The 23,812-nt window shown below is 47.0% G+C and overlaps 1 protein-coding gene across 8 annotated transcripts in view; it reads left to right on the top strand.

Moving 5' to 3' along the window:
- MCU (mitochondrial calcium uniporter) overlaps positions 1-23,812 on the top strand; it is a 449,047-nt gene that overhangs the window by 300,398 nt on the left and 124,837 nt on the right. For all 8 annotated transcript variants that reach the window (XM_033940609.1, XM_033940608.1, XM_033940612.1 and 5 more), the window contains one exon: positions 1,290-1,394. In XM_033940609.1, the coding sequence (XP_033796500.1) occupies positions 1,290-1,394 (105 nt within the window). The remainder of the gene's footprint in view (positions 1-1,289; positions 1,395-23,812) is intronic.

The raw sequence follows: 23,812 nt of genomic DNA, 5'->3' as shown, positions 1-23,812 counted from the left end.
GGCGAGCGCTTTTACCGCACGCCTTCACCGCGCGCCGAACGGCTGGGCGCCGTTGGCTCCTCCCCTTTTCAAGGGGGAGTCCGGCGCTGCCTGTGACGCGTGGGGGGGGGGGGGCGGAGCGAACTCTCGCCGCTACCCCGAGCCTACTGTCTTCCTACTTCCTTCTGCTTTCTTCGGTGCTCGGCACCAACGCTGCCTGCCTCCTCTGCTTCCTGCTCCCCTTCTCTCCTCTCTCTCTTCGGCACCGCGTGTGCCGCGCTGGCTCCTCCCCTTTTCAAGGGGGAGTCCGGCGCTGCCTGTGACACTGTGGTACTGTGACACTGTGGTACTGGGTTGAGCTGGGATGGTTGGTAGAAGCCCTCACAGTGCAGGGCTGCAGCTTCTGCCCGGTCTGAATTCATGTTTCAGAGTTGGCAGGCTCTCATCGCCTCCCCAACAGTTGCTCTTCTTGCCTGCTACCTGGGGCAGGAGATCGTGGGAGACACAGCTCTCCTTTTCTGTTGAGAGATTGTCTTTGGCGCTGTAACTGCTGCTGAGATAATTACGGCAGCCTGCAGAATGAACCTAGCAGGCTGCCGTTGGCTTCCTCTTCCGTGGTCCCGCCTCTTCTCTGATGTCAAGGGCAGGACCGCAGCAGAGGCAAACGTGCTTCGGAGGCCAATGGCAGCCTGCTAGATTCACTCTGCAGGCTTCCGTAATTAGCTCAGTGGCGGTTACATTGCCGAAGATGACCTCTCGCTGGGTGCGGGAAGCAGCTTAGAGGTAAGGACCCCCCGCCCGTCATGAGCCTAATTAGCTTTAAAGGGGGGAATCCGGAGGACGCTATGTGGGAACCAAGAAGACAGTTGGGTGCTCACAGATGCTAGGGAGAGCTGTATTTGGCGAGGCCTTTAAAAAGGTACGACAGTGTAAGGGTGGGATGTGTTTAAAAATTTAAAAAAAAAAGGGTATCTTCGCTGCATAAGACGCACCAACATTTCCACCCACTTTTGGGTGAAAAAAAAGTGCATTTTATGGAGCGAAAAATACGGTAGATTTAAGTGGTCTATAAATTTTAAAAATAAATAAGTTTGAACATCTCTGAGATTACAAATGATGGCACAGAAGGACAAAACATGCTATTCATAAGGCATCCGAAAAGTTTGTTAAAGCAGTTTCCAGGGGTGCCTACCTCTGGAACACAGACCTTATCCTGCATTATTTGAGCTCCAAATTATTACTCTTTAACTTTCTTTATGCTCTAGGTTTCACTAATGATAACTGAAATACCCTTATATTCTGTCTTGCAGATGGAACACGAGTAGCCTCTTCCACAGGCATAGATGTTCTTCTCTTGGATGACTTTAAACTTGCCATTAATGATGTAACGTATTACGTGCGACCACCAAAGAGAGGTACTGACTGTTGTGGTTAAAAGAGAAAGTCGGGCAAGAATTTGACAACACATACTTTTTTCCAAAGGTTGTTAATGTAGTGTAAGCGCTGTTATGGATGTACCTAATTTTTTTGATTTTTTTTAAATTGATGTAAGCCATATGCACATTAATGATCAGATCTGAAAAATCCCCTATTGCATCATACATTCCCAGACCACACATAGTGCCATCAGTACAGATTGGAGCAACATGTGTATCTATGTGGTGCCACATCCTTGACCCTTCAGTTTTGTTACTCCAGATGTGTTTAGTGTGTTAGTTGTTATAGTTTAAAATATTCAAAGAAAAAACAAGTGCTATGTAATTAACCTTTTTCATGACCATTTATACAAAAAGTAAAATCCCAAATGATGAGAGAGCCTGCTTATCACATTACAACCACTTCCTGGCTCCCTTTCTCCCCCACCCCTTCCAAATGTCTTAAGGCTTAAGAGTGATAAATCCCCGGGACTGGATGGCATCCATTCGAGGGTCATCAAGGAACTGAAAGGGACTATAGTTAAACTGCAAGTTTGCAAATTTAATCACCTCACTCATCGAACCTATGTCCAGATCGTTTATAAAGATGTTAAAGAGCATGGGTCTAAGAACCGAGCCCTGCGGCACCCCGCTGGTGACACTCTTACAGTCCGAGTATTGTCCATTTACCCCCACTCTTTGTTTCCTATGCTCCAGCCAGTTTTTAATCCACGTATTTCCGAATCTTTCCCGGACGACTGGAAATTAGCGAAGGTTACGCTGATCTTCAAAAAAAGTTCGAGGGGAGATCCAGGAAACTACAGACCGGTGAGTCTGACCTTGGTACCGGGAAAGATGGTAGAGATGCTAATAAAGGACGGATACTGTTTAATGAGGACCAGCCAGCATGGTTTCAGCAAAGGCAGATCTTGCCTGACGAACTTACTGCACTTTTTCGAGGGAGTAAACAGGCAAATAGACGAGAGTGACCCGGTTGACATTGTATATCTGCATTTATAGAAGACGTTCGACAAAGTTCCACATGAATGACTACTTCATAGAATTGCGAGACATGAAATCGAGGGTGAAATACGTGGATTAAAAACTGGCTGGAGCATAGGAAACAAAGAGTGGGGGTAAATGGACAATACTCGGACTGTAAGAGTGTCACCAGCGGGGTGCCGCAGGGCTCGGTTCTTAGACCCATGCTCTTTAACATCTTTATAAACGATCTGGACATAGGTTCGATGAGTGAGGTGATTAAATTTGCGGATGATATGAAGTTATTCAGAGTAGTGAGGACACAGGGTCTCTTTTCCTTGGAGAAGAGGAAACTTAGAGGGGATATGATAGAAACTTACAAGATCATGAAGGGCATAGAGAGAGTAGAGAAGGACCGATTCTTCAAACTTTCAAAGAATAAAAGAACAAGAGGGCATTTGGAAAAGTTGAAAGGGGACAGATTCAAAATAAATGCCAGGAAATTCTTCTTTACCCAATGTGTGGTGGACACCTGGAATGTGCTTCCAGAGGACATAATAGGGCAGAGCACGGTACTGGGATTTAAGAAAGGATTGGACAACTTCCTGCTGGAAAAGGGAATAGAGAGGTATAGATAGAGGATTACTGCACAGTTCCTGGACCTGTTGGGCCGCTGCATGTCCGGACTGCTGGGCACGATGGACCTCGGATCTGACCCAGCGGAGGCATTGCTTATGTTCTTAATCAAGCTCAAGAAAAGGGCATCGACATGGCAAATGAGGTTTAACGTGGATAAGTGCAAAGTGATGCATGTTGGTAACAAAAATCTCATGCACGAGTACAGGATATCCGGGGTGGTATTTGGAGTTACCTCCCAGGAAAGAGAGTTGGGAGTTCTGATCGAAAAGTCGATGAAACCGTCTGCACAATGTGCTGTGGCGGCAAAAAGGGCGAACAGAATGCTACGAATGATAAAGAAGGGGATCACGAACAGATCAGAGAAGGTTATCATGCCACTGCACCAGGCCATGGTGCGCCCTCACCTGGAGTACTGTGTCTAGCACTTGTCGCCATACATGAAGAAGGACACGGTACAACTCAAAAGGGTCCAGAGAAGAGCGACTAAAATGGTTAAGGGGCTGGAGGTACAATGCTGTACAGTGAGAGATTGGAGAAATTAGGCTGCTTCTACCTTGAAAAGAGGAGATTGAGAGGAGACATGATCGAAACATTCAAAATACTGAAGGGAATAGACTTAATAGATAAAGACAGACTGTTCACATTCTCCAAAGTAGGGAGAACGAGAGGGCACTCTCTAAAGTTGAAAGGGGATAGATTCCGTATGAATGTAAGGAAATACTTCTTCACCCAGAGAGTGGTGGAGAGCTGGAATGCTCTTCTGGAGTCTGTTCTAGAGGAAAACACCCTCCAGGGTTTCAAGACTTCTTCTTCTATGTTTCTATGACTAAGCTGAACAAGTTCCTGCTAAACTGGGACGTACACAGGTAAGACTGGACTTATTTAGAGCACTGGTCTTTGACTTGGGGGCCACTGCGTGAGCGGACTGCCGGGCAGGATGGACCACTGGTCTGACCCAGCAGCGGCAATTCTTATGTTCTATGGTAGGCTATTCTTGACATACCACACACTGGCAGAGCATTGCCATCAGCTTTCCTATGTGGTAAACTCTCCTGTGCTCTGTTCAGCCAGGCTTCATTGCTGGGAGCCACCGGTTGCTTTCACCCACTGCTACACGGCATTGTGCCACCACAACTAAATGCCTTATCAGTCTGACCATATATCTCCTACCCTTGTATAGTCAAATTAAATAAGAAGTATTTATAATTATGAGGGACATGCATAAAATTATCACTTCCTAAATCCACTCATGTACCCTCCCCAATAAGTCCTAATGGTTGAACATTCACAACAAATATGCAGCATTATACCCTTCTCCTCCAACATAGCCTGGAGCTTGAGGGTTAGTGTACATGCTTTTCAGCCTTGCAGAAATAAAGTGCCAACAGACAGAGCATCTTATTGTCCAAGATTCTGGTACAGATTGAATCTTTGGTGGTGTTCAGAAAGATCTCTTCCTTCTCCTAACATATCTCGTCTTTCATTTACTTCCTTATAAATAAATGACACCCCTTCCCCCTTTCTCAAGCCACATGTAACACTTATTTAACTCATAACTTGACTTATCCGTAGACAAGCAGGCAGCATATTCTCATGTGGGTGACGTCATCCTTGGAGCCTCGGTTCGAACAGGGAAAAGTGTAGTATCACTTTAAGATTTAGCAAGTTTTTAGACTGCCCACACTGCACATGCACGAGTGCCTTCCCGCCCAACACCAGCTCACGAGGTCGTCAGTTTTTCGTTTTCCGCAGAGTGAAGAAGACATCTTTTTTCTCTGTCAAGTTGTCTTTCCGTTTAAATTTTTTAATGAACTTTCATTTTCTTCTTCTGTTCTTTACTTTTGAAAATCAGTGAAGAAGAATAGTTGACAGAAATTTTGGACATTCTTTATTCAAAAACAAACTTCTTTCGAAGATCAACAGCCCTCATGCAAAGTTCCATCCATACTTCATACCGGGATTATCAATGGATTTTCGGCCTTATTTCTACTTTACTCCAGTTTGCCCTCTTCGACTATATCTGACTCCGGGGCTATGGTTTAGGAGAAGAGAAGCTATATTGTTTAATGTCAAAGTTTTTCTTCTTTTGTATGTTTCTTATTTCAACATATAGGTCTGGAGTCAAATTTCCAGTGACTGGGACTTGCCGGTACCGGTAAACATCCATACTTTTATCGGTTGCATATTAGCATCAAGGCTATTTGATGCATGCCTTTTGTATCGATATTTCAACCGTGTCAACGCAGATGCATCACAGTAACAAAGATGTATCGCAGTGACGTCGATACCTCCATCTGCTTGCATTGGTAGCATATAAGCATCGAGTCTATTTGATGCATGCTTTTCGGTACCAATGTTTTAACCACGTCAACACAGATGGATCACAGTGGACAAGTGTCTTGTCAATTAAGCATCGAGTCCATTTTAAGCATGGCTTTCTGGATGGTACAAGTTGTCATTCTGAAGAGCATCATTTTTGCAGGCACTCATGCTTCGATGCCTGTGGCACCTTAGGTACCACTTGATGCTGGTGACGAGTCAAAACTGCACGAAACAATCACACGTGGACAATGCTGGGCAGACAATCGCGTACAGGATGTCACTATTTTAAAGCACTCTGAGGGTGTGTGTGGGGAACCCTCCCACTTTACTTAGAACTGTTGGCGCTCTTATTGGGGGTATGGGGAGACCCCCCATTACAGAGGAAACTAATTTTTCCCTAAAAAAGAGGGAAAAAGGCTGTTTCCTCTATAATGGGGGTTCCCCCCCAACACTCCCCACAACAGGAGTGCCAACAGTTTTAAGTAAAGTAGAGGGGTTCCCCCCCTCAGAGCGCTTTAAAATACAGTTTTAATTCAGCACACTGACATCCATCTGCGCAATTGTCTGCCCAGCATTCTCCGCATGCGATTGTCTCGTACAGTTTAGTCTATGTACCCTTGATGCTACATGGTCATGGTGCTTTCACTTAATCGATGAACATCGATTCAGATTATTGTTTAGAAGTGCAGAGCTTCTTCATCGTACATTGCTCCATCGGTACCGATCCATACTAAGTGTAGCATATTCAACAACGGTATTTTCTCCAGGTTCTTCTTATATAGAAGCATCAATGATTATCGAACCTTTATGCAGTATTTCCTTGTATATAGCAGTTTTTCTTTAGTACTGTGGCATCTACATCAATGGTACCTGTCCGGAATACATCATCGAGGAATAACTCCACTTCAACACCTTCTGTGCAGATTGGACGTTTATCCTCTTTGAGGTCTTCTACCTCTTGACAACCTACACAGGATATTGGTTCCAGGGTCGATGACTTTATACACATTGCTCCCCATCGTTTCATCGACTATGACCTACTTACTTTTGACAGAGTATTAGTTGCTGTTTGAAGGAGTATTTCATTAGAGGGGTACTGAAGACATCGGTTCCACCTCAGCCTCTGTTCTTCAAGTTATCATTGTTGTTCATCTTCAAAGCATCGGAGCATCGTTGAAACATCATATGTCTGCAAAAAAATCAATGTTCTTTGTCTAAATGTCGTCATGAAACAGTGAATAAGAAAAGAAATTGATGTTTTGTCCCAGATGGCATAGCTGCTTATCTTGGAGCGTCAGCATGGGTCCAAAACAACCTGTATCAACAATGATGATTTTCATCTGGTTACTGTAACAGGAATCCACCATGGGTGTAAAGCCTGTAAGATGGTCTTTTTCCTGTTTAGACTCAATCACACACAGACTAGTGGCGGAATCTAATATGGGGGTAGAACCTGTTTGTTAGATATCAGGATCAACCAACATCAATTCACATTGCAACTGCCTTTCCATACTGCGTCAGGAATCCACCATGGGTGTAGAGCCTATAAGGTGTTTTTTTTCCTGTTCTCTGGATACAAACATGTAAAGACAAGTGGCGGAATCTAACATGGGTGTAGAGCCTGTTAAGTTGTTTCCTTAACCATGTTTTAAAAAAAAAAGAAAGCAGTGTTTACTTTTGTGCTTGTGCGCTATCACTGGACATTCCCTTTCTCTATTTTATCCATTGAAGCAGAATGGTTCTCTGCTTTATCTTATAAGCAGGATCAACAAGGTTTTTCTTACTGAAATATGCCTTCCACGTAAGTAGCTGACCCAGAAACCTTCTCTCCGATATTAGAGTTGACATCAGAGGAAAGGCTTGTGGGTCAGCCATGTGCAGCATTTGAATCGCTGCTTGAGCTGTCCCCGCTGCAGACAGAAGGAGCAAATGCGGTTTTGGGGTCTTTTTGGGGACTTGGGTCCTTTCTGGAATGTTGCTACTGTACACACCTCCTGTCCTGACTTCTTTCCCTGGAGACTTTCCAGAGATGTCTTTTTAGACGTTACCTCAGGGAAGGTTTCTGGAACCCTGGTTTATCTTAGTGGTTTCCAGAGTGTTTGAGTTTCAATTTGTTGAAAAGTGCCAGCTTGCCCCAGATAAGCTGGTACATGTGACAATAATAAGGCTCAGTTGCATCAGTTTGCATCAGTCTCTGTATCACTGATAAGACTGTAGGAACAGAAGCAGGCCATAGTTTTATCCTGCTTCAAGCAAAGTCTCTACCAAAAGGTGAAAGGCGCTTAGCTTCTGTGTAAAATCTAGGTGCGGGCCTAACTCCTACAGCAACCTAGATAAGAGACAACAAAAGCCTCATTATCCCAGGACAAGCAGGCAGGTATTCTCACTAGTGGGTGATGTCATCCAACAGAGCCCCGATACGGACGTCTCACAAGCATGTCTTGCTTGAAGAAACTTAGAAGTTTCGAGATGCCCGCACCGCGCATGCGCCAGTGCCTTCCCGCCCGATGGTCCGGGCGTGTCTCCTCAGTTCTTTTTCTTCCGCGGAGCTGAGAAGTTTACTTCATTTCTGCGCCCATTGAATTCGATTTTTTGCCTTCTGCATCGCCACGGGTTGAGTTTCTTTTACTCTTGCCGTGTGTTGTTTCTTTCTTTGATTTCTTTTTTTAAAAAATTTTTCTTCCAACTCCGGGTCGGCCGCGTGGCTTGGGCCCCGCGCCTTCGACCTTGCGGCAGAGCTTTTCCGGCCTATGTCCCGGCCGATCACCGGTTTTAAAAAGTGTAGCAAGTGCCAGCGCGCGATTTCGCTCACGGACCCGCATCGACGCTGCCTCCAGTGTCTGGGCCCGGACCACTTTCCGAAATCGTGTCGGCCTTGCTCCACTCTGACAGCGCGAGCGTTTAAGCGTCGCTGTCTTCTGTGGGAGTCCATGTTCAAGATGGAAGCTGCGTTGGATCCTACAGCTTCGACATCGACTGGTGCTTCGACTCCATCTACGAAGCCCTTGGCCTCCCCGGCTGTTTCGAGTCTTCTGAAGCCGGCATCGTTCATGCCGATTTCGGTCTCGACCTCGGCGCCGGTGCCTTCCTCCGTCTCCTCGGACCAGGCACCGACCCCTACTGTTCCACCGGTGGTGCTCAAAGTGCCGAAGGCTGGCAAGCAGAAGCACTCAGCACCGAAGGAGCGCGGAGACTGTGCGGAAGGGCCCCCTTTTGCTGCGGATCCCTCCATATCTCCATATCAGCTTCGTTGCGGTCCCTTCTGGAGGCTCAGTTTGTGGAACTCATGTCCACCATGGGACCCCGGCTGATTGCCTCAATCCAGGGTGACCTCCCAGTTCCGATTCCGAGGGGCGGGCTGCCCCCTCCTCTTCCGCCGCGCCGCTCGACCTCGTTGCTCGGCGAGGAGGAGCGGAGGTCGGTGTCCTGCGCCTCGAGGTCGGCCTCGGGTAGTGCCATGCCCCCCTTGGAGCCTAGTGCCTCGAGGAAGGCCTCCTTTAGTGACATGCCTCCCTTAGAGCCTATTCCCTCGAGGAAAGCTTCCCTTAGTGACTTACCTCCTTTGGAGCCTGTTACTCCTCCCCATGAGTCGGTGTGGCGTCCACCTTACGCCTGCCGCTGCACAAGCTCCTCGACCAGACCTTCATGAGGTGTTTTGAGTCTCCGTACTCTATGCACTTGGCCAGCCGAGCAAGCACGTGGGAGCAGCGCGAGGGTGCTTGCAGGGAGAGAGGGCTGAGAGGCTAAAACAACTGAGAGACGCAGGAGGCACACAGCAGCAGGGGAGAGGAGCGGAGAGCAGTAAGAGGAGCAGTGAGGTAGCCAGGCACTGAGGAGGAGGCGGACGGGACGTGGTGGTAACTCCGCCCACCCCCCGACGTCACAGCCGAGCTCCCCCATAAAAGGGGTCGAGCCGACAAGGGTCTTCAGCACTTGGCCAGCCGAGCAAGCACGTGGGAGCAGCGCGAGGGTGCTTGCAGGGAGAGAGGGCTGAGAGGCTAAAACAACTGAGAGATGCAGGAGGCACACAGCAGCAGGGGAGAGGAGCGGAGAGGGGCGGAGAGAGGGGCGGAGAGCAGTAAGAGGAGCAGTGAGGTAGCCAGGCATTGAGGAGGAGGCGGACGGGACGCGGTGGTAACTCCGCCCACCCCCCGACGTCACAGCCGAGCTCCCCCATAAAAGGGGTCGAGCCGACAAGGGTCTTCAGCACTTGGCCAGCCGAGCAAGCATGTGGGAGCAGCGCGAGGGTGCTTGCAGGGAGAGAGGGCTGAGAGGCTAAAACAACTGAGAGACGCAGGAGGCACACAGCAGCAGGGGAGAGGAGCAGAGAACGTGCAGAGAGGCGGAGAGAGGCGGAGAGAGGGGCGGAGAGCAGTAAGAGGAGCAGTGAGGTAGCCAGGCACTGAGGAGGAGGCGGACGGGACGCGGTGGTAACTCCGCCCACCCCCCGACGTCACAGCCGAGCTCCCCCATAAAAGGGGTCGAGCCGACAAGGGTCTTCAGCACTTGGCCAGCCGAGCAAGCACGTGGGAGCAGCGCGAGGGTGCTTGCAGGGAGAGAGGGCTGAGAGGCTAAAACAACTGAGAGACGCAGGAGGCACACAGCAGCAGGGGAGAGGAGCAGAGAATGTGCAGAGAGGCGGAGGAAGGGGCGGGGAGCAGTAAGAGGAGCAGTGAGGTAGCCAGGCACTGAGGAGGAGGCGGACGGGACGCGGTGGTAACTCCGCCCACCCCCCGACGTCACAGCCGAGCTCCCCCATAAAAGGGGTCGAGCCGACAAGGGTCTTCAGCACTTGGCCAGCCGAGCAAGCATGTGGGAGCAGCGCGAGGGTGCTTGCAGGGAGAGAGGGCTGAGAGGCTAAAACAACTGAGAGACGCAGGAGGCACACAGCAGCAGGGGAGAGGAGCAGAGAATGTGCAGAGAGGCGGAGGAAGGGGCGGAGAGCAGTAAGAGGAGCAGTGAGGTAGCCAGGCACTGAGGAGGAGGCGGACGGGACGCGGTGGTAACTCCGCCCACCCCCCGACGTCACAGCCGAGCTCCCCCATAAAAGGGGTCGAGCCAACGGCCCGCGGCCGTTCGGCGCGCGGTGAAGGCGAGCGGCAAAGGCGCTCGCCTTAGCGAGAGCGCCTTTGCGAAGGGCCTCAAGAAGGGCATAAAGGAAGGACTATTAACTTTATCTGGTCCCTCAACTTCTACATCTAGTTAATTAACTTCAGTCTTTCTTCATTAATTAACTTCAGCCTTCTTTCTTTCTTTCTTTCTTTCTCCCAAGTCTTTCATCTCTCTACTTCTACCTAACATATAAGCACTTAGCAGGCAGACCACACTATTCTCTAACCCTTAGATTAAAACTCTCTAGCACACTAACAAGCAGGTAACCTTAACTGACAATCAACTACTGTTACCTAACTACTCTATCCCTCTGACCATAATTAAAAAAAAAAAACCAAACAAAACTAACTACCTATAACTACCTCTATCCCTCCCTAACACTTACTGACCAGCACCTAATAATAATAATATAATTAAATAAATAATAATAATAAACCTTTGTAAATGGCAGGTAGGACTAGAAGCAGCAAGTCTTCAATCAAGACGGGTAGTTCAGTCACTGAGAGCACCCAGGGGATGGCTATGGTCCGAGTACAGATGGAAGGGGAACCAGGAAGGAGGACAGAGGTCTCTGTACAGACTGAGGCCATCCCCTCAAAGATGTCTACAGTCTCAACACAAACAGAAGTAATGGACCAGTCGAACGAAAGCCTTTTGCTGGAGCTGAGGAACCTGAGAGAGGAGGTTCAGCGCTTAAGGAGCATCCGTGACGACGAGACCTTCATCGATGGAATCATCCAGGAGCTGTCCCAGATCACCGAACAGGAACCTGACAAAACCACCCTGGGAACACCCAAAGCATCCAAACCTGCAAACTTGAGACCAACCACCGGAATGCAGGAAGTGGCTGGAGATGCTGACTCCTGGCAGCTAGTGACTTCTTCCACAGGAAAACGCAGAGGACCTAACTCTATCTCTTTTTCTCACATACAGGGCAGCTCTACATCGACACCACAAATCGCCCTGAGGAACAGGTATCAGCTGCTACAGGTAGGTCCTGAGAACGAGGTGCAAGAAGTTGTTCAGCAGACGGTTCCAGCTCAGGAATCAACAGAACGGCCCACCCCCAAGAAGCGCAGAGTGGTGGTCATCGGGGATTCGCTGCTGAGGGGCACCGAGGGACCAATTTGCAGATCAGACCTACAATCAAGAGAGGTCTGCTGTTTGCCAGGGGCTAGGATCCGGGATGTAACCGCTTGCCTTGACAGACTCATCAAGCCCCGGGATCACTTCCCCATGATTCTAATCTACATCGGAACTAACGACACCGCCAGGAGCACCACGAACAGCATACCTGAGGACTTCAGAGCCCTGGGGGAGAAGCTGAGGAGGATGAATGCGCAGGTGGTCTTCTCCTCGATTCTCCCTGTGAGGGGCAAGGGCAGAGCCAGAGATGATCGAATACAGAGGGCAAACGACTGGCTGCGAGGATGGTGCAAGGAGATGAACTTCGGGTTCCTGCACCATGGGGAAGCTTTGCACGGACTACATGGACACGACGGCCTACACCTGACCAGAAGAGGGAAAAATGTCCTTGGACACCGTCTAGCCCGCCTACTTCACAGGGCTTTAAACTAGGTAAGTCGGGGGAGGGTACAGACACAAACAACATACCTAACGAACTAAACTGCGAATACTGTTTTGAGGATGTGGTAAGTAGTCACCGAAAGTCTGGGTCAGGGGCGAGTACACACACCTTCGAGTCGGGGGTAGGTTCACATCATAAGTATGGGCCACATTGTAATTCCAGGTCTAGGGGGAGTACACATTGTAATTCTGAGTCTTTGGGGAATACACATTGTAGATCTGGGTTTTTGGGGAATACACATTGTAGTTCTGGTTCCAGGGGGAACATATACAACGCAAATTATGCTGTGGGTGTTCAGGTAGCTCAAGCAGGTATATCCCCACTGATATGTAACAAAAATACAACATGGAGGGCTATGTACGTCAACGCACACAGTTTGGGAAACAAGATCCTGGAGTTGGAAACAGAAATAAGGAATGCCGACCTGGATGTGGTGGCGATATCTGAGACCTGGCTCACAGACTCCCATGGGTGGGACATGGTCATACCGGGTTACAACTTGCTTCGCCGGGACAGAGAAGGCAGATTGGGAGGAGGTGTAGCATTATATACTAAAGATGACATTAAGGTCACAAGAATCTCAGATGTCCAATACACTGGAGAATCCATTTGGGTTAATTTGGCCAGAGGGAAGGACAAATGCTTGTATCTTGGCGTAATTTACAGACCCCCAAGACAACAGGTTGACCTGGATATAGAAATAATCGGGGATATAGAAAATATCACCTTGCGTGGGGACACAGTATTGTTAGGTGACTTCAACATGCCTGATGTGGATTGGGATACACTAACCTCCGATTCTGGCAGCAACAGGAGGCTATTAAACTCTATGAAGGGAGCTGGTCTGAAGCAACTGGTGTTGGACCCAACAAGGGATCAGGCAATACTGGACCTATTACTTACCAACGGAGAAAGTGTCACAGAGGTCTCGGTGGGCGACACATTGGCCTCCAGTGACCACAACATGGTATGGTTCAATCTTAGGAAAGGTTTCACTAAATCTAGCACGCTGACCAAGGTCCTCAAATTCAAGGACACAAACTTCCAAGACATGGGTTCCTTTGTTCATCAGGCGCTACAAAGCCAAGCAAAAACCGATAGCGTGGAAGAAATGTGATCGACTTTGAAAGCCACCATACAAGAAGCGACAAACCGCTATGTTAAATTAGTAAGTAAGCGGCGAAGAAACAACAAGCCGCAATGGTTCACTGCGGAGATCTCGGACCTCATCAAGGAAAAGAAAAAAGCATTCATCTCTTACAAACAGTCGGGGAAACAAGACTCTAGGGCAGACTACCTGACCAAGTCAAAAGCAGTCAAAACAGCAGTCAGGGAGGCTAAATTTCACATGGAGGAGTCTCTGGCAAAGAACATCCAGAAGAGATATAAATCCTTCTTCAGGTATATCAGTGATAGAAGTAAAAACTCTGGCAGGATTGTACGTCTTAGGAAACCAAACGGAGACTATGTGGAAAAGGATTCCGAAAAAGCCCAGCTATTAAATGAATACTTCAGCTCAGTCTTCACCCGTGAAGCACCGGGGCTTGGCCCTCAACTACAGACAAGGGCAGACTCAGTTGACCCATTTAGTAACTTCGAATTCACGCCCAGCAGTGTCTACGATGAGCTGTCAAAACTCAAGGTTAACAAGGCAATGGGGCCTGACAACCTACACCCCAGGGTGCTTAGGGAGTTAAGTGATGTCTTGGCAGAGCCATTGTTGGCACTCTTCAACCTCTCCCTTAGTACAGGAAGCGTCCCGTTGGACTGGAGGACAGCTAACGTCATTCCACTCCACAAGAAAGGCTCAAAGATGGAGACAGCAAACTACAGACCAGTGAGTCTAACATCTATAGTGAGCAAACTTATGGAAACTCTGATCAAACGACAATTGGATAAGATCCTGGATGAGGAAAATCTACGGGACCCCCGTCAACATGGATTTACTAAGGGGAGATCATGTCAATCCAACCTGATCAGATTCTTTGACTGGGTGACGGGGAAGCTGGATGTTGGGGAGTCCCTGGACATCGTGTACCTGGACTTTAGCAAAGCATTCGATAGCGTACCACACCGCAGGTTGCTGAACAAGATGAATTCTATAGGATTAGGTGACACATTAACGAAATTGGTTGGGAACTGGCTTGGTGGTAGGCTTCAAAGGGTAGTGGTGAACGGCACCCCCTCAGAAATGACGGAGGTGATCAGTGGAGTGCCACAGGGTTCGGTCTTGGGACCGACCCTATTCAACATCTTTATAAGAGACTTGGCAGAAGGGCTTCGAGGTAAAATAGCCTTATTCGCCGATGACGCCAAACTAAGTAATGTAGTGGGAAAATGCACAACGGACGAAGATTCAATGCCCGACAACATGATGCACGACCTACTCCTACTGGAGCGCTGGTCTAGGACCTGGCAACTCAGCTTCAATGCCAAAAAATGCAAAGTAATGCACCTAGGCAACCATAATCCATACAAGACTTATACTCTTAATGGTGAGATCCTAACAAGAACGGTAGCAGAACGGGACCTGGGAGTGATCGTCAGTGAGGACATGAAGGCTGCCAGTCAGGTAGAGCAGGCCTCATCCAAGGCAAGACAGATCCTAGGTTGCATACGCAGGGGTTTCGTCAGCCGTAAGCCGGAAGTCATTATGCCATTGTATAGATCCATGGTGAGGCCCCACCTGGAATACTGTGTGCAATTCTGGAGACCACATTATCGCAAAGATGTGCTGAGATTGGAGTCGGTACAGAGAATGGCCACCCGGAGGTCTCGGGACTCAAAGATCTCCCGTACGAAGAAAGGTTAGACAAACTGCAGCTATACTCGCTTGAGGAGCGCAGAGAGAGGGGGGACATGATCGAGACGTTCAAGTATCTCATGGGCCGCATCGTAGCGGAAGAAGATATCTTCTTTTTCAAGGGACCCACGGCAACAAGAGGGCATCCGTGGAAAATCAGAGGCGGGAAACTACGAGGTGACACCAGGAAATTCTTTTTCACTGAAAGGGTGGTTGATCGCTGGAATAATCTTCCACTGCAGGTGATTGAGGCCAGCAGCGTGCCTGATTTTAAGGCCAAATGGGATCGACACGGCTCTATTCACTAGGCAAAGGTAAGGGAGGGTCATCAGGGTGGGCAGACTAGATGGGCCGTGGCCCTTATCTGCCGTCAATTTCTATGTTTCTATGTATCCCTGCGGTCCCTGGGAAATTGGATGCTCGGTACCGCACGGTGCATCATAAGGGCTTCGAGGGACCTCAGCTTTCACATCAGTCCCTCCTGGTCGAATCCTCGCTCAAGCGGTCCCATCCGGCCCAGGTGTATGCTTCGGTGCATCCAGGCCGCGAGGGCAGAACCATGGATAAGTTGGGACGACGCATCAATCAGAATTCTATGATGGCGTCCCGAGTTCTGAATTATAATTTCCATTTTGCCACCTATTTGGAATTTTTTCTTCCTGTGCTTCGGAGGTTTACACCCTACGTCGAATCCCAGGCTCGTTTTGAGTTTGAGGAAGTGGTTGCTTCGCTGTCCCAGCTTCGACTTCAGTTGATGCAGTCTTCCTATGATGCCTTTGAGCTCTCGGCCCGGGCGGCGGCCTGCTCTGTGGTGATGCGCCAGTTGACCTGGTTGCGGACCATTGACATGGACCCGAATCTTCAGGACCGCCTGGCGAACGTCCCGTGTGCTGGGGCAGATCTTTTTGACGAATCCATCGAGACCGTCACGAAGAAACTGTCTGATCATGAAAAGTCCTTTCAGTCCATTCTTCGGCCGAAGCCTAAGCCTCAGCAGTCTCGACCCTCTCGACCGCCTTTAATATATCAACGGCGTTATCAACCGAGGCAAGCTCCACCTGCGAGGCAGCCTGTGAAGCGGCAGCCTCCTCAGAAAGCTTAGCAAAAGCCTCAGACGTCCGCCGTCCCCAGCCTCCTCAGCCTTTTTGACTGTCCCTTCGAGAGCATAACCAGTCTCGTTCTGCCTCCCCCTGTTTTTCCCATCGGGGGGAGGCTCCATCATTTTTGTCATCGATGGGAGGCGATAACAACCGACCTCTGGGTCCTTACAATCATCAGGGAAGGGTACTCTCTTCAATTCCTTCGGGTCCCTCAGGACCACCCTCCAAGAGAGTATCCTTCCAACTTGACTCAGACCGCCCTTCTTCTTCAGGAAGCTCAGGCCTTGCTCCGGCTTTGTGCTGTCGAGCCGGTCCCTGTGGACCAACACAACCGGGGGTTTTACTCCCGGTACTTCCTTGTTCCGAAGAAGACGGGCGACCTGTGACCCATTCTGGACCTAAGGGTCCTCAACAAGTTCTTGGTCAAGGAGAAGTTTCGCATGCTGACCCTTGCTTCTCTTTATCCCCTCCTCGAGCAGAACGACTGGTTGTGCTCTCTGGATCTCAAGGAGGCCTACACTCACATTCCCATTCATCCGGCCTCCCGCAAGTATCTCAGATTTCGGGTGGGACATCTACATCTGCAGTATCGAGTGCTTCCTTTCGGCCTATCCTCGTCTCCCAGAGTCTTCACGAAGTGTCTGGTGGTGGTGGCCGCGGCACTCCGGAGCAGTGGTCTTCAGGTTTTTCCCTATCTCGACGACTGGCTCATCAAGACCCCCTCGGGCCAGGAGGTCATCTCTGCGACCCTGGCCACTATCTCCTTCCTACAGAGTTTGGGCTTCGAGATCAACTTTCCCAAATCTCATCTACAGCCTACCCAGTCGCTCCCCTTCATCGGGGCGGTCCTGGATACCATCCGTCTCAGAGCATTCCTTCCTCCTCAGCGCATGGAGGCTCTTCTTCATCTCTGCCAGTCTGTGTCTTCTCGCCAGTCCATCTCAGCGAGACACATGATGGTCCTCCTGGGGCACATGGCCTCTACAGTTCATGTGACACCGTTTGCCAGACTCCATCTCAGAATCCCGCAGTGGACCCTGGCATCCCAATGGACTCAGGTGTCAGATCCATTGTCTCGACACATCCTCGTCACTCCTGCTCTTCGGCAGTCTCTACTTTGGTGGATGACCTCTTCGAATCTATCCAGAGGTTTGCTGTTTCACACTCCTCCCCACCAGAAGGTTCTCACGACCGATTCCTCGACCTATGCCTGGGGGGCACATCTAGATGGTCTTCGCACTCAAGGATTCTGGACCAGTGCGGACCGACTCCATCAAATCAATCTTCTGGAGCTCAGAGCCATCTTCAATGCTCTTCAAGCGTTTCAACATCTGCTTCACGACATGGTGGTCCTCATTCACACAGACAATCAGGTCGCCATGTATTATGTCAACAAGCAGGGGGGCACGGGCTCGGCCTCCCTCTGCCAGGAAGCTCTCAAAGTCTGGGATTGGGCGGTTCGCCACAATGCCTTCCTCAAGGCTGTCTACATTCAGGGGAAGGACAATGTCTTGGCAGACAACTTGAGTCGTCTACTCCAGCCTCACGAATGGACTCTCCATTCCAACCCCCTTCATCAGATCTTTGCACAGTGGGGGACGCCTCAGATAGACCTCTTTGCAGCTCCCCACAACTTCAAGCTGCCTCAGTTTTGCTCCAGGATTTACACTCCTCATCGCCTCGAGGCAGACGCCTTCCTGCTGGATTGGGGGAATCGCTTTCTGTATGCGTTTCCTCCATTTCCTCTCATTCAAAAGACTCTGGTCAAGCTGAAGTCCGACCATGCCGACCATGATTCTGATAGCTCCTCGGTGGCCCAGGCAACCTTGGTTCTCCCTTCTATTTCAACTCAGCAGCAGGGAGCCGGTCCTTCTTCCAGTGTTTCCTTCACTGCTTACTCAACATCAGGGTTCACTGCTTTATCCCAACCTGCACTCTCTCCACCTGACAGCTTGGTTCCTCTCAACATAACCCCTCACCAGTTTTCCCAGGCGGTGAGGGATGTCTTGGAGGCTTCCAGGAAGCCTGCTACTCGTCAATGCTACTCACAAAAATGGACTAGATTTTCTTCATGGTGTATTTCCAACTCTACGGAGCCTCAGCGAGCCTCTCTATCCTCTGTGTTGGACTATCTTCTACACCTGTCTCAGTCTGGTCTCAAGTCAACCTCTATACGAGTCCACCTGAGTGCGATTGCGGCTTTCCATCAGCCGCTAAAGGGGAAACCTCTCTCTGCTCATCCTTTGGTTTCCAGATTTATGAAAGGACTTTTCCATGTCAAGCCTCCTCTCAAACCGCCTCCAGTGGTTTGGGATCTCAATGTTGTCCTTTCTCGACTTATGAAACCTCCTTTTGAGCCTCTAAAAACTGCTCCATTGAAGTTTCTCACTTGGAAAGTGGTTTTTCTAGTGGCCCTCACTTCTGCTCGCAGGGTCAGTGAGCTTCAGGCCTTGGTGGCGGATCCTCCTTTCACAGTATTCCATCATGACAAGGTGGTCCTCCGCACTCATCCAAAATTCCTGCCTAAAGTGGTCTCTGAATTTCATCTCAACCAATCCATTGTACTTCCAGTGTTTTTTCCAAAGCCTCATTCTCATCCTGGAGAATCAGCTCTTCACACTCTGGACTGTAAACGTGCTTTAGCTTTCTACTTGGATCGCACCAAACCACACAGAGCTGCTCCTCAACTTTTCGTCTCCTTTGATCCAAACAAGTTGGGACGACCTGTATCGAAGCGCACCATCTCCAACTGGTTGGCGGCTTGTATCTCTTTCTGCTATGCCCAGGCTGGATTACCCCTTCCCTGTAAGGTCACAGCCCATAAGGTCAGAGCGATGGCAGCCTCTGTAGCCTTCCTCAGATCGACACCAATTGAGGAGATTTGTAAGGCTGCCACTTGATCCTCGGTTCATACATTCACCTCTCATTATTGTCTGGATACTTTCTCCAGAAGGGATGGGCAGTTTGGCCAAACAGTGTTACAAAATTTATTCTCCTAAGTTGCCAACTCTCCCACCATCCCATTGAGGTTAGCTTGGAGGTCACCCACTAGTGAGAATACCTACCTGCTTGTCCTGGGATAAAGCAATGTTACTTACCGTAACAGTTGTTATCCAGGGACAGCAGGCAGCTATTCTCACGTCCCACCCACCTCCCCTGGGTTGGCTTCTCTGCTAGCTACCTGAACTGAGGAGACACGCCCAGACCATCCGGCGGGAAGGCACTGGCGCATGCGCGGTGCGGGCATCTCGAAACTTCTAAGTTTCTTCAAGCAAGACATGCTTGTGAGACGTCCGTATCGGGGCTCTGTCGGATGACATCACCCACTAGTGAGAATAGCTGCCTGCTGTCCCTGGATAACAACTGTTACGGTAAGTAACATTGCTGTATCGATCACAATCCATGCGGAAGCAGCCCTTTTGACTTCTTTCTAGAGATCATTGGCAGCCTCTCATTATTTCTCCCTTCATACTTACATGATATCAAAAAGAGAAGAAACTGTAAGGTTTATTAGATGCCAAGGACTATGCTTGTTTTTTGTTGTTTTTTTTTTTTTTTTGGTGAATAAGCTTAAATATATGCAGATGACATTTCCATTTTAATCCCAGTGAACAGCATTACAAACGAAACCTCAAATAATAAGCTTAAATATATGCAGATGACATTTCCATTTTAATCCCAGTGAACAGCATTACAAACGAAACCTCAAAATACATTTCTCATATTATGACCGAAATAGAACATTGGACAATCAACTTCAAACTGAAACTTAACACAGAAAAAAACAAAAATCTTCCTTGCAAGCCCAACGGATAAAATTACCAACACAACGTTACATATAAAAGACCACGATTACCTGATTACTAATTACAATAAAAATATTGGAAGTCACATTGGACCCACACCTGACAATGGTCGAACACACGAATATAGCGGTAAAAAAATGTTTCCTGATATTATGGAAATTAAAGACCATCAAAAAATACTTTGACCCATTATCGTTCAGATTACTAGTGCTTTCTACTCTGGACTATTGCAATATCGTTTATATGGGTATACCCAAAAAAACAGTGAGAAAACTTAGAATTATTCAGAACACAGCGGTCCGCTTGATATTTGGACTAAAAAAGAGCGACCATGTCACCCCCTACTACAAACTACTGCACTGGCTGTCAGTCGAGACACAAATAATTTTCAAGTTCTCCTGCATATGTTTTAAACTAGTTTGGGGACTAACTCCTACGTACTTGCTATCTCACTCATATTCTACAGCCCTATAATACAAACCAGAAACCACTATCTTTTTGCATACCCAAGCATTACCAATTGTAAATACAAAATCTTTCTGGACAGAACTTTCGCATACCAAGCAAACAAACAACAACACTGGCTAGACAACTACATTAATAAAGCTAAACTGACCTACAACGCTTTTAGAAAACTCATAAAAACTGCCTTATTTGACAAATATATCACCTAAACAGAATCTTCACTGAACACTTCTTTCTTTTCTCGTTCCCAATATACCCCCTCTGAAATCCTAATCAAACTGTATTTTGCAATTCAAGACAATTCTTTTAATATGTCCCCCCTGAAAATTCTTAAACTGTATATTGTAATTTTTGATGTATTTTTTGTAATTCGCGACCTTTTCCTAACAGGTCCTCTCGGAAATTTCTTAGCGTGTACTGTACATTTTATATTTTCGCATTCTTAAAGTTGATGTACTCTGTATTTCCTCTGACTATCTGCATATTGTAACTCACTGAATGTCCAGCTCTCTTGAATGTAAACCGCCTAGAAGTCGCAAGATTGTGGCGGTATAGAAAAATAAAGTTATTATTATTAAATGATTACACACACAACTAAGTCAGGATGCTATATGTACTAAAGATAATGTGATGTTACCTATACAGACCTTCACACAGTTTTCAGAAGTTACACCTGCAGATTATTGCAGGCTGTATTACAGAGTACAGTTTATGGGGTGAAAACTTGTGTGCACGACAGAAGAGCGGGACTTGGGTGTGATTGTATGTGATGATCTTAAGGTGGCCAAACAGGTTGAAAAGCGGTGAAAGCTAGAAGGATGCTAGGTTGCATAGGGAGAGGTATGGAAAAAGGAAGTATTGATGCCCCTGTAAAAGACTTTGGTGAGACCTCATTTAGAATATTGTGTACAATTCTGGAGGCCTCACCTTCAAAAAGATATAAAAAGGATGGAGTCAGTCCAGAGGAAGGCTACTAAAATGGTATATGGTCTTCATCATAAGGCAGGGGTGTCAAAGTCCCTTCTTGAGGGCCGCAATCCAGTTGGATTTTCAGGATTTCCCCAATGAATATGCAAGAAATCTATTACCATACAATGAAAGCAGTGCATGCAAATAAATCTCATGCATATTCATTGGGGAAATCCTGAAAACCCGACTGGATTGCGGCCCTCAAGAAGGAACTTTGACACCCCTGTCATAAGTCATATGGGGACAGACTTAAAGATCTCAATCTGTATACTTTGGAGGAAAGGCGGAAAAGGGGAGATATGATAGACGTTTAAATACCTACGTAATGTAAATGCACATGATTTGAGTCTTTCGTTTGAAAGGAAACTGCAATGAGAGGGCATAGGATGAAGTTAAGAGGCTTAGGAGTAATCTAAGGAAATACATTTTTAAAGAAAGGATGGTAGATGCATGGAGCAGCCTCCCAGAAGAGATGGTGGAGAAAGAGACTGTCTGAATTCAAAAGGGCCTGGGATAGGCACGTGGGATCTCTCAGAGAGAGAAAGAGATAATGGTTATTGCAGATGGGCAGACTAGATGGGCCATCATGTTTATTTCTATGATTCAGAATTCTATGATTCAGAATGCTGCTGCTTGGATGATTGGTGGTCTGGCTCATTACCAACAAGTGACATCTACATTGGTTACCTGTGCAATTTCGTATAAGGTGCTATGTTTAGTTTTTCAAAGCTTGTACTTTTCCGATCCTCTTTACTTTGTCTGTGATACGATTTTATACTGCAAGGAAAGACTTATAAATTAGTGAGAAAAAACAAGTAGCTGTGCCTGATTTGTGGTGCATACAACATGCTGTGACTACTCACAGTTTTTTTATTTTGGTAATGGAGCCTAAACTGTGGAGATGAAGTCTGTATCTGAGTTCAAGATAGTGTGGGACAGGTATGTGGGATTCTCTTAGGGAGAGAAGGAAATAGTGGATACTGTGGAGGAACAAACTGGATAGGCCATTCGGCCTTTATCTGCTGTCATGTTTCTATACTGGGGCACAACAAAGAAAAATGGGGAGACCCAATGATCCACAGTGAAAACAATCCACCGATGAAAACAAAAACTGTGGATACAGATGCTCTGGAGATAATTTATTAAACACTGACATATAAAACCATCAAAATTCAATTAAAAAAGTACAATGATAAAAAATACTGTGATAAAAATCCAACTGGACCCTACACGGTCCATGTTTCGGCAAACACGCCTTCCTCAGGTGTCCAATGGTTTGCAACCTCACATATAAAGAATTGGACTGAAAAAAGTCTATTGTCTTTAAACATGTGAGCAAAGAACACCGCAGACAAGCTGAAGTAGCAAAAAAATGCTAAGGGGCAAACTCAAGGTCCATCAAGTCCAGTATCCTGTTTCCAACAATGGCCAATTCAGGCCATAAGCACCTGACAAGATCCCAAAAGAGCAAATCAGGTATTATGCTATATAACCCAGGAATAAGTGGTGGATTTTCCCAATTCTTTCTTAATAATAGTTCTTGAACTTTTTCTTTTAGGAACTTAGCCAAACCTTTTTATTTTTTTAAGCACTACTACACTAACTGCTTTTACCACATTTCTTGGCAGTAAATTCCAGAGTTTAATTATACATTGAATAAATAAATATATTCTCTGAGTCATTTAAAATTTATTACTTAGTAGCCCCTCAAGCCTGGAATTATCTCCCCCAAAATATAAGAGACGAAAAAGACATTAGCCATTTTAAAATCAATTTAAAAACCTTCCTGTTTAAAGACGCTTTTACCTCTTGTATGGAATAATCACAGTGCAGCAGTCCTTTATCAAAAATAGAATATTAAAAAAAAAATACCCCTCCTAATGTTTTTCCCCTTTTTGTCTCCCTTTTCTTATAATGATTAATATTACATTACATTACATTAGGGATTTCTATTCCGCCATTACCTTGCGGTTCAAGGCGGATTACAAAAGGTTAATTTAAAAAAAACAGAGTTACAATGATTAGCAAGAGAGGTAAGTAACCTTATCCCCTCATCCCTTCACATTCAGTCAAGTCTGTAGGTCTAACCCCTTTTTTATTTTGTTATTATCATTCCTTTGTATTTTAACGTATGTACAATTTTGGATTTTAATGTAATTCACTTAGTATTTTATGTATAAGCGATTCATCAAATTTCGAATAAACTTGAAACTTTCTAGTACCTTTATTTTTGAAAAATGTGAAAAAACAAGTCACATCTATCCATTCCACTCCATTCAGTATTTTATAGACCTTTATCATATTTCCTTATAGCCATTTCTTTTCCAAGCTGAAAAGCCCTAGCTTTTTTAACTGTTCTTCATAGGAAAGTTGTCCTATCCCCTTCATCGTTTTCACTGCCCTTTTCAGTACCTTTTCTAAATCTGCGTTCTCTCTTTCTTCCTCTTTCTCTCTCTCTTTCTTTCTCTTTTTCTCTCTTCTCTTTCTCTCTCTCTCTCTCTCTCTTTCTTTCTTTTTATTTATTTATTTATTTTTTAAAGATGCAGTGACCAAAAATGGCACACAATATTCAAGGTGTGGTTGCACCGTGGAGCAATACTAAGGCATTATAATTGTTTTGTTATTAGCACCTT

Source organism: Geotrypetes seraphini, chromosome 4, assembly GCF_902459505.1.
Source record: "Geotrypetes seraphini chromosome 4, aGeoSer1.1, whole genome shotgun sequence".
Classification (NCBI taxonomy): Eukaryota; Metazoa; Chordata; class Amphibia; order Gymnophiona; family Dermophiidae; genus Geotrypetes; species Geotrypetes seraphini.
Note: the sequence above shows the minus strand (reverse complement) of the source record. Positions and strands in the feature narration are given on the sequence as shown.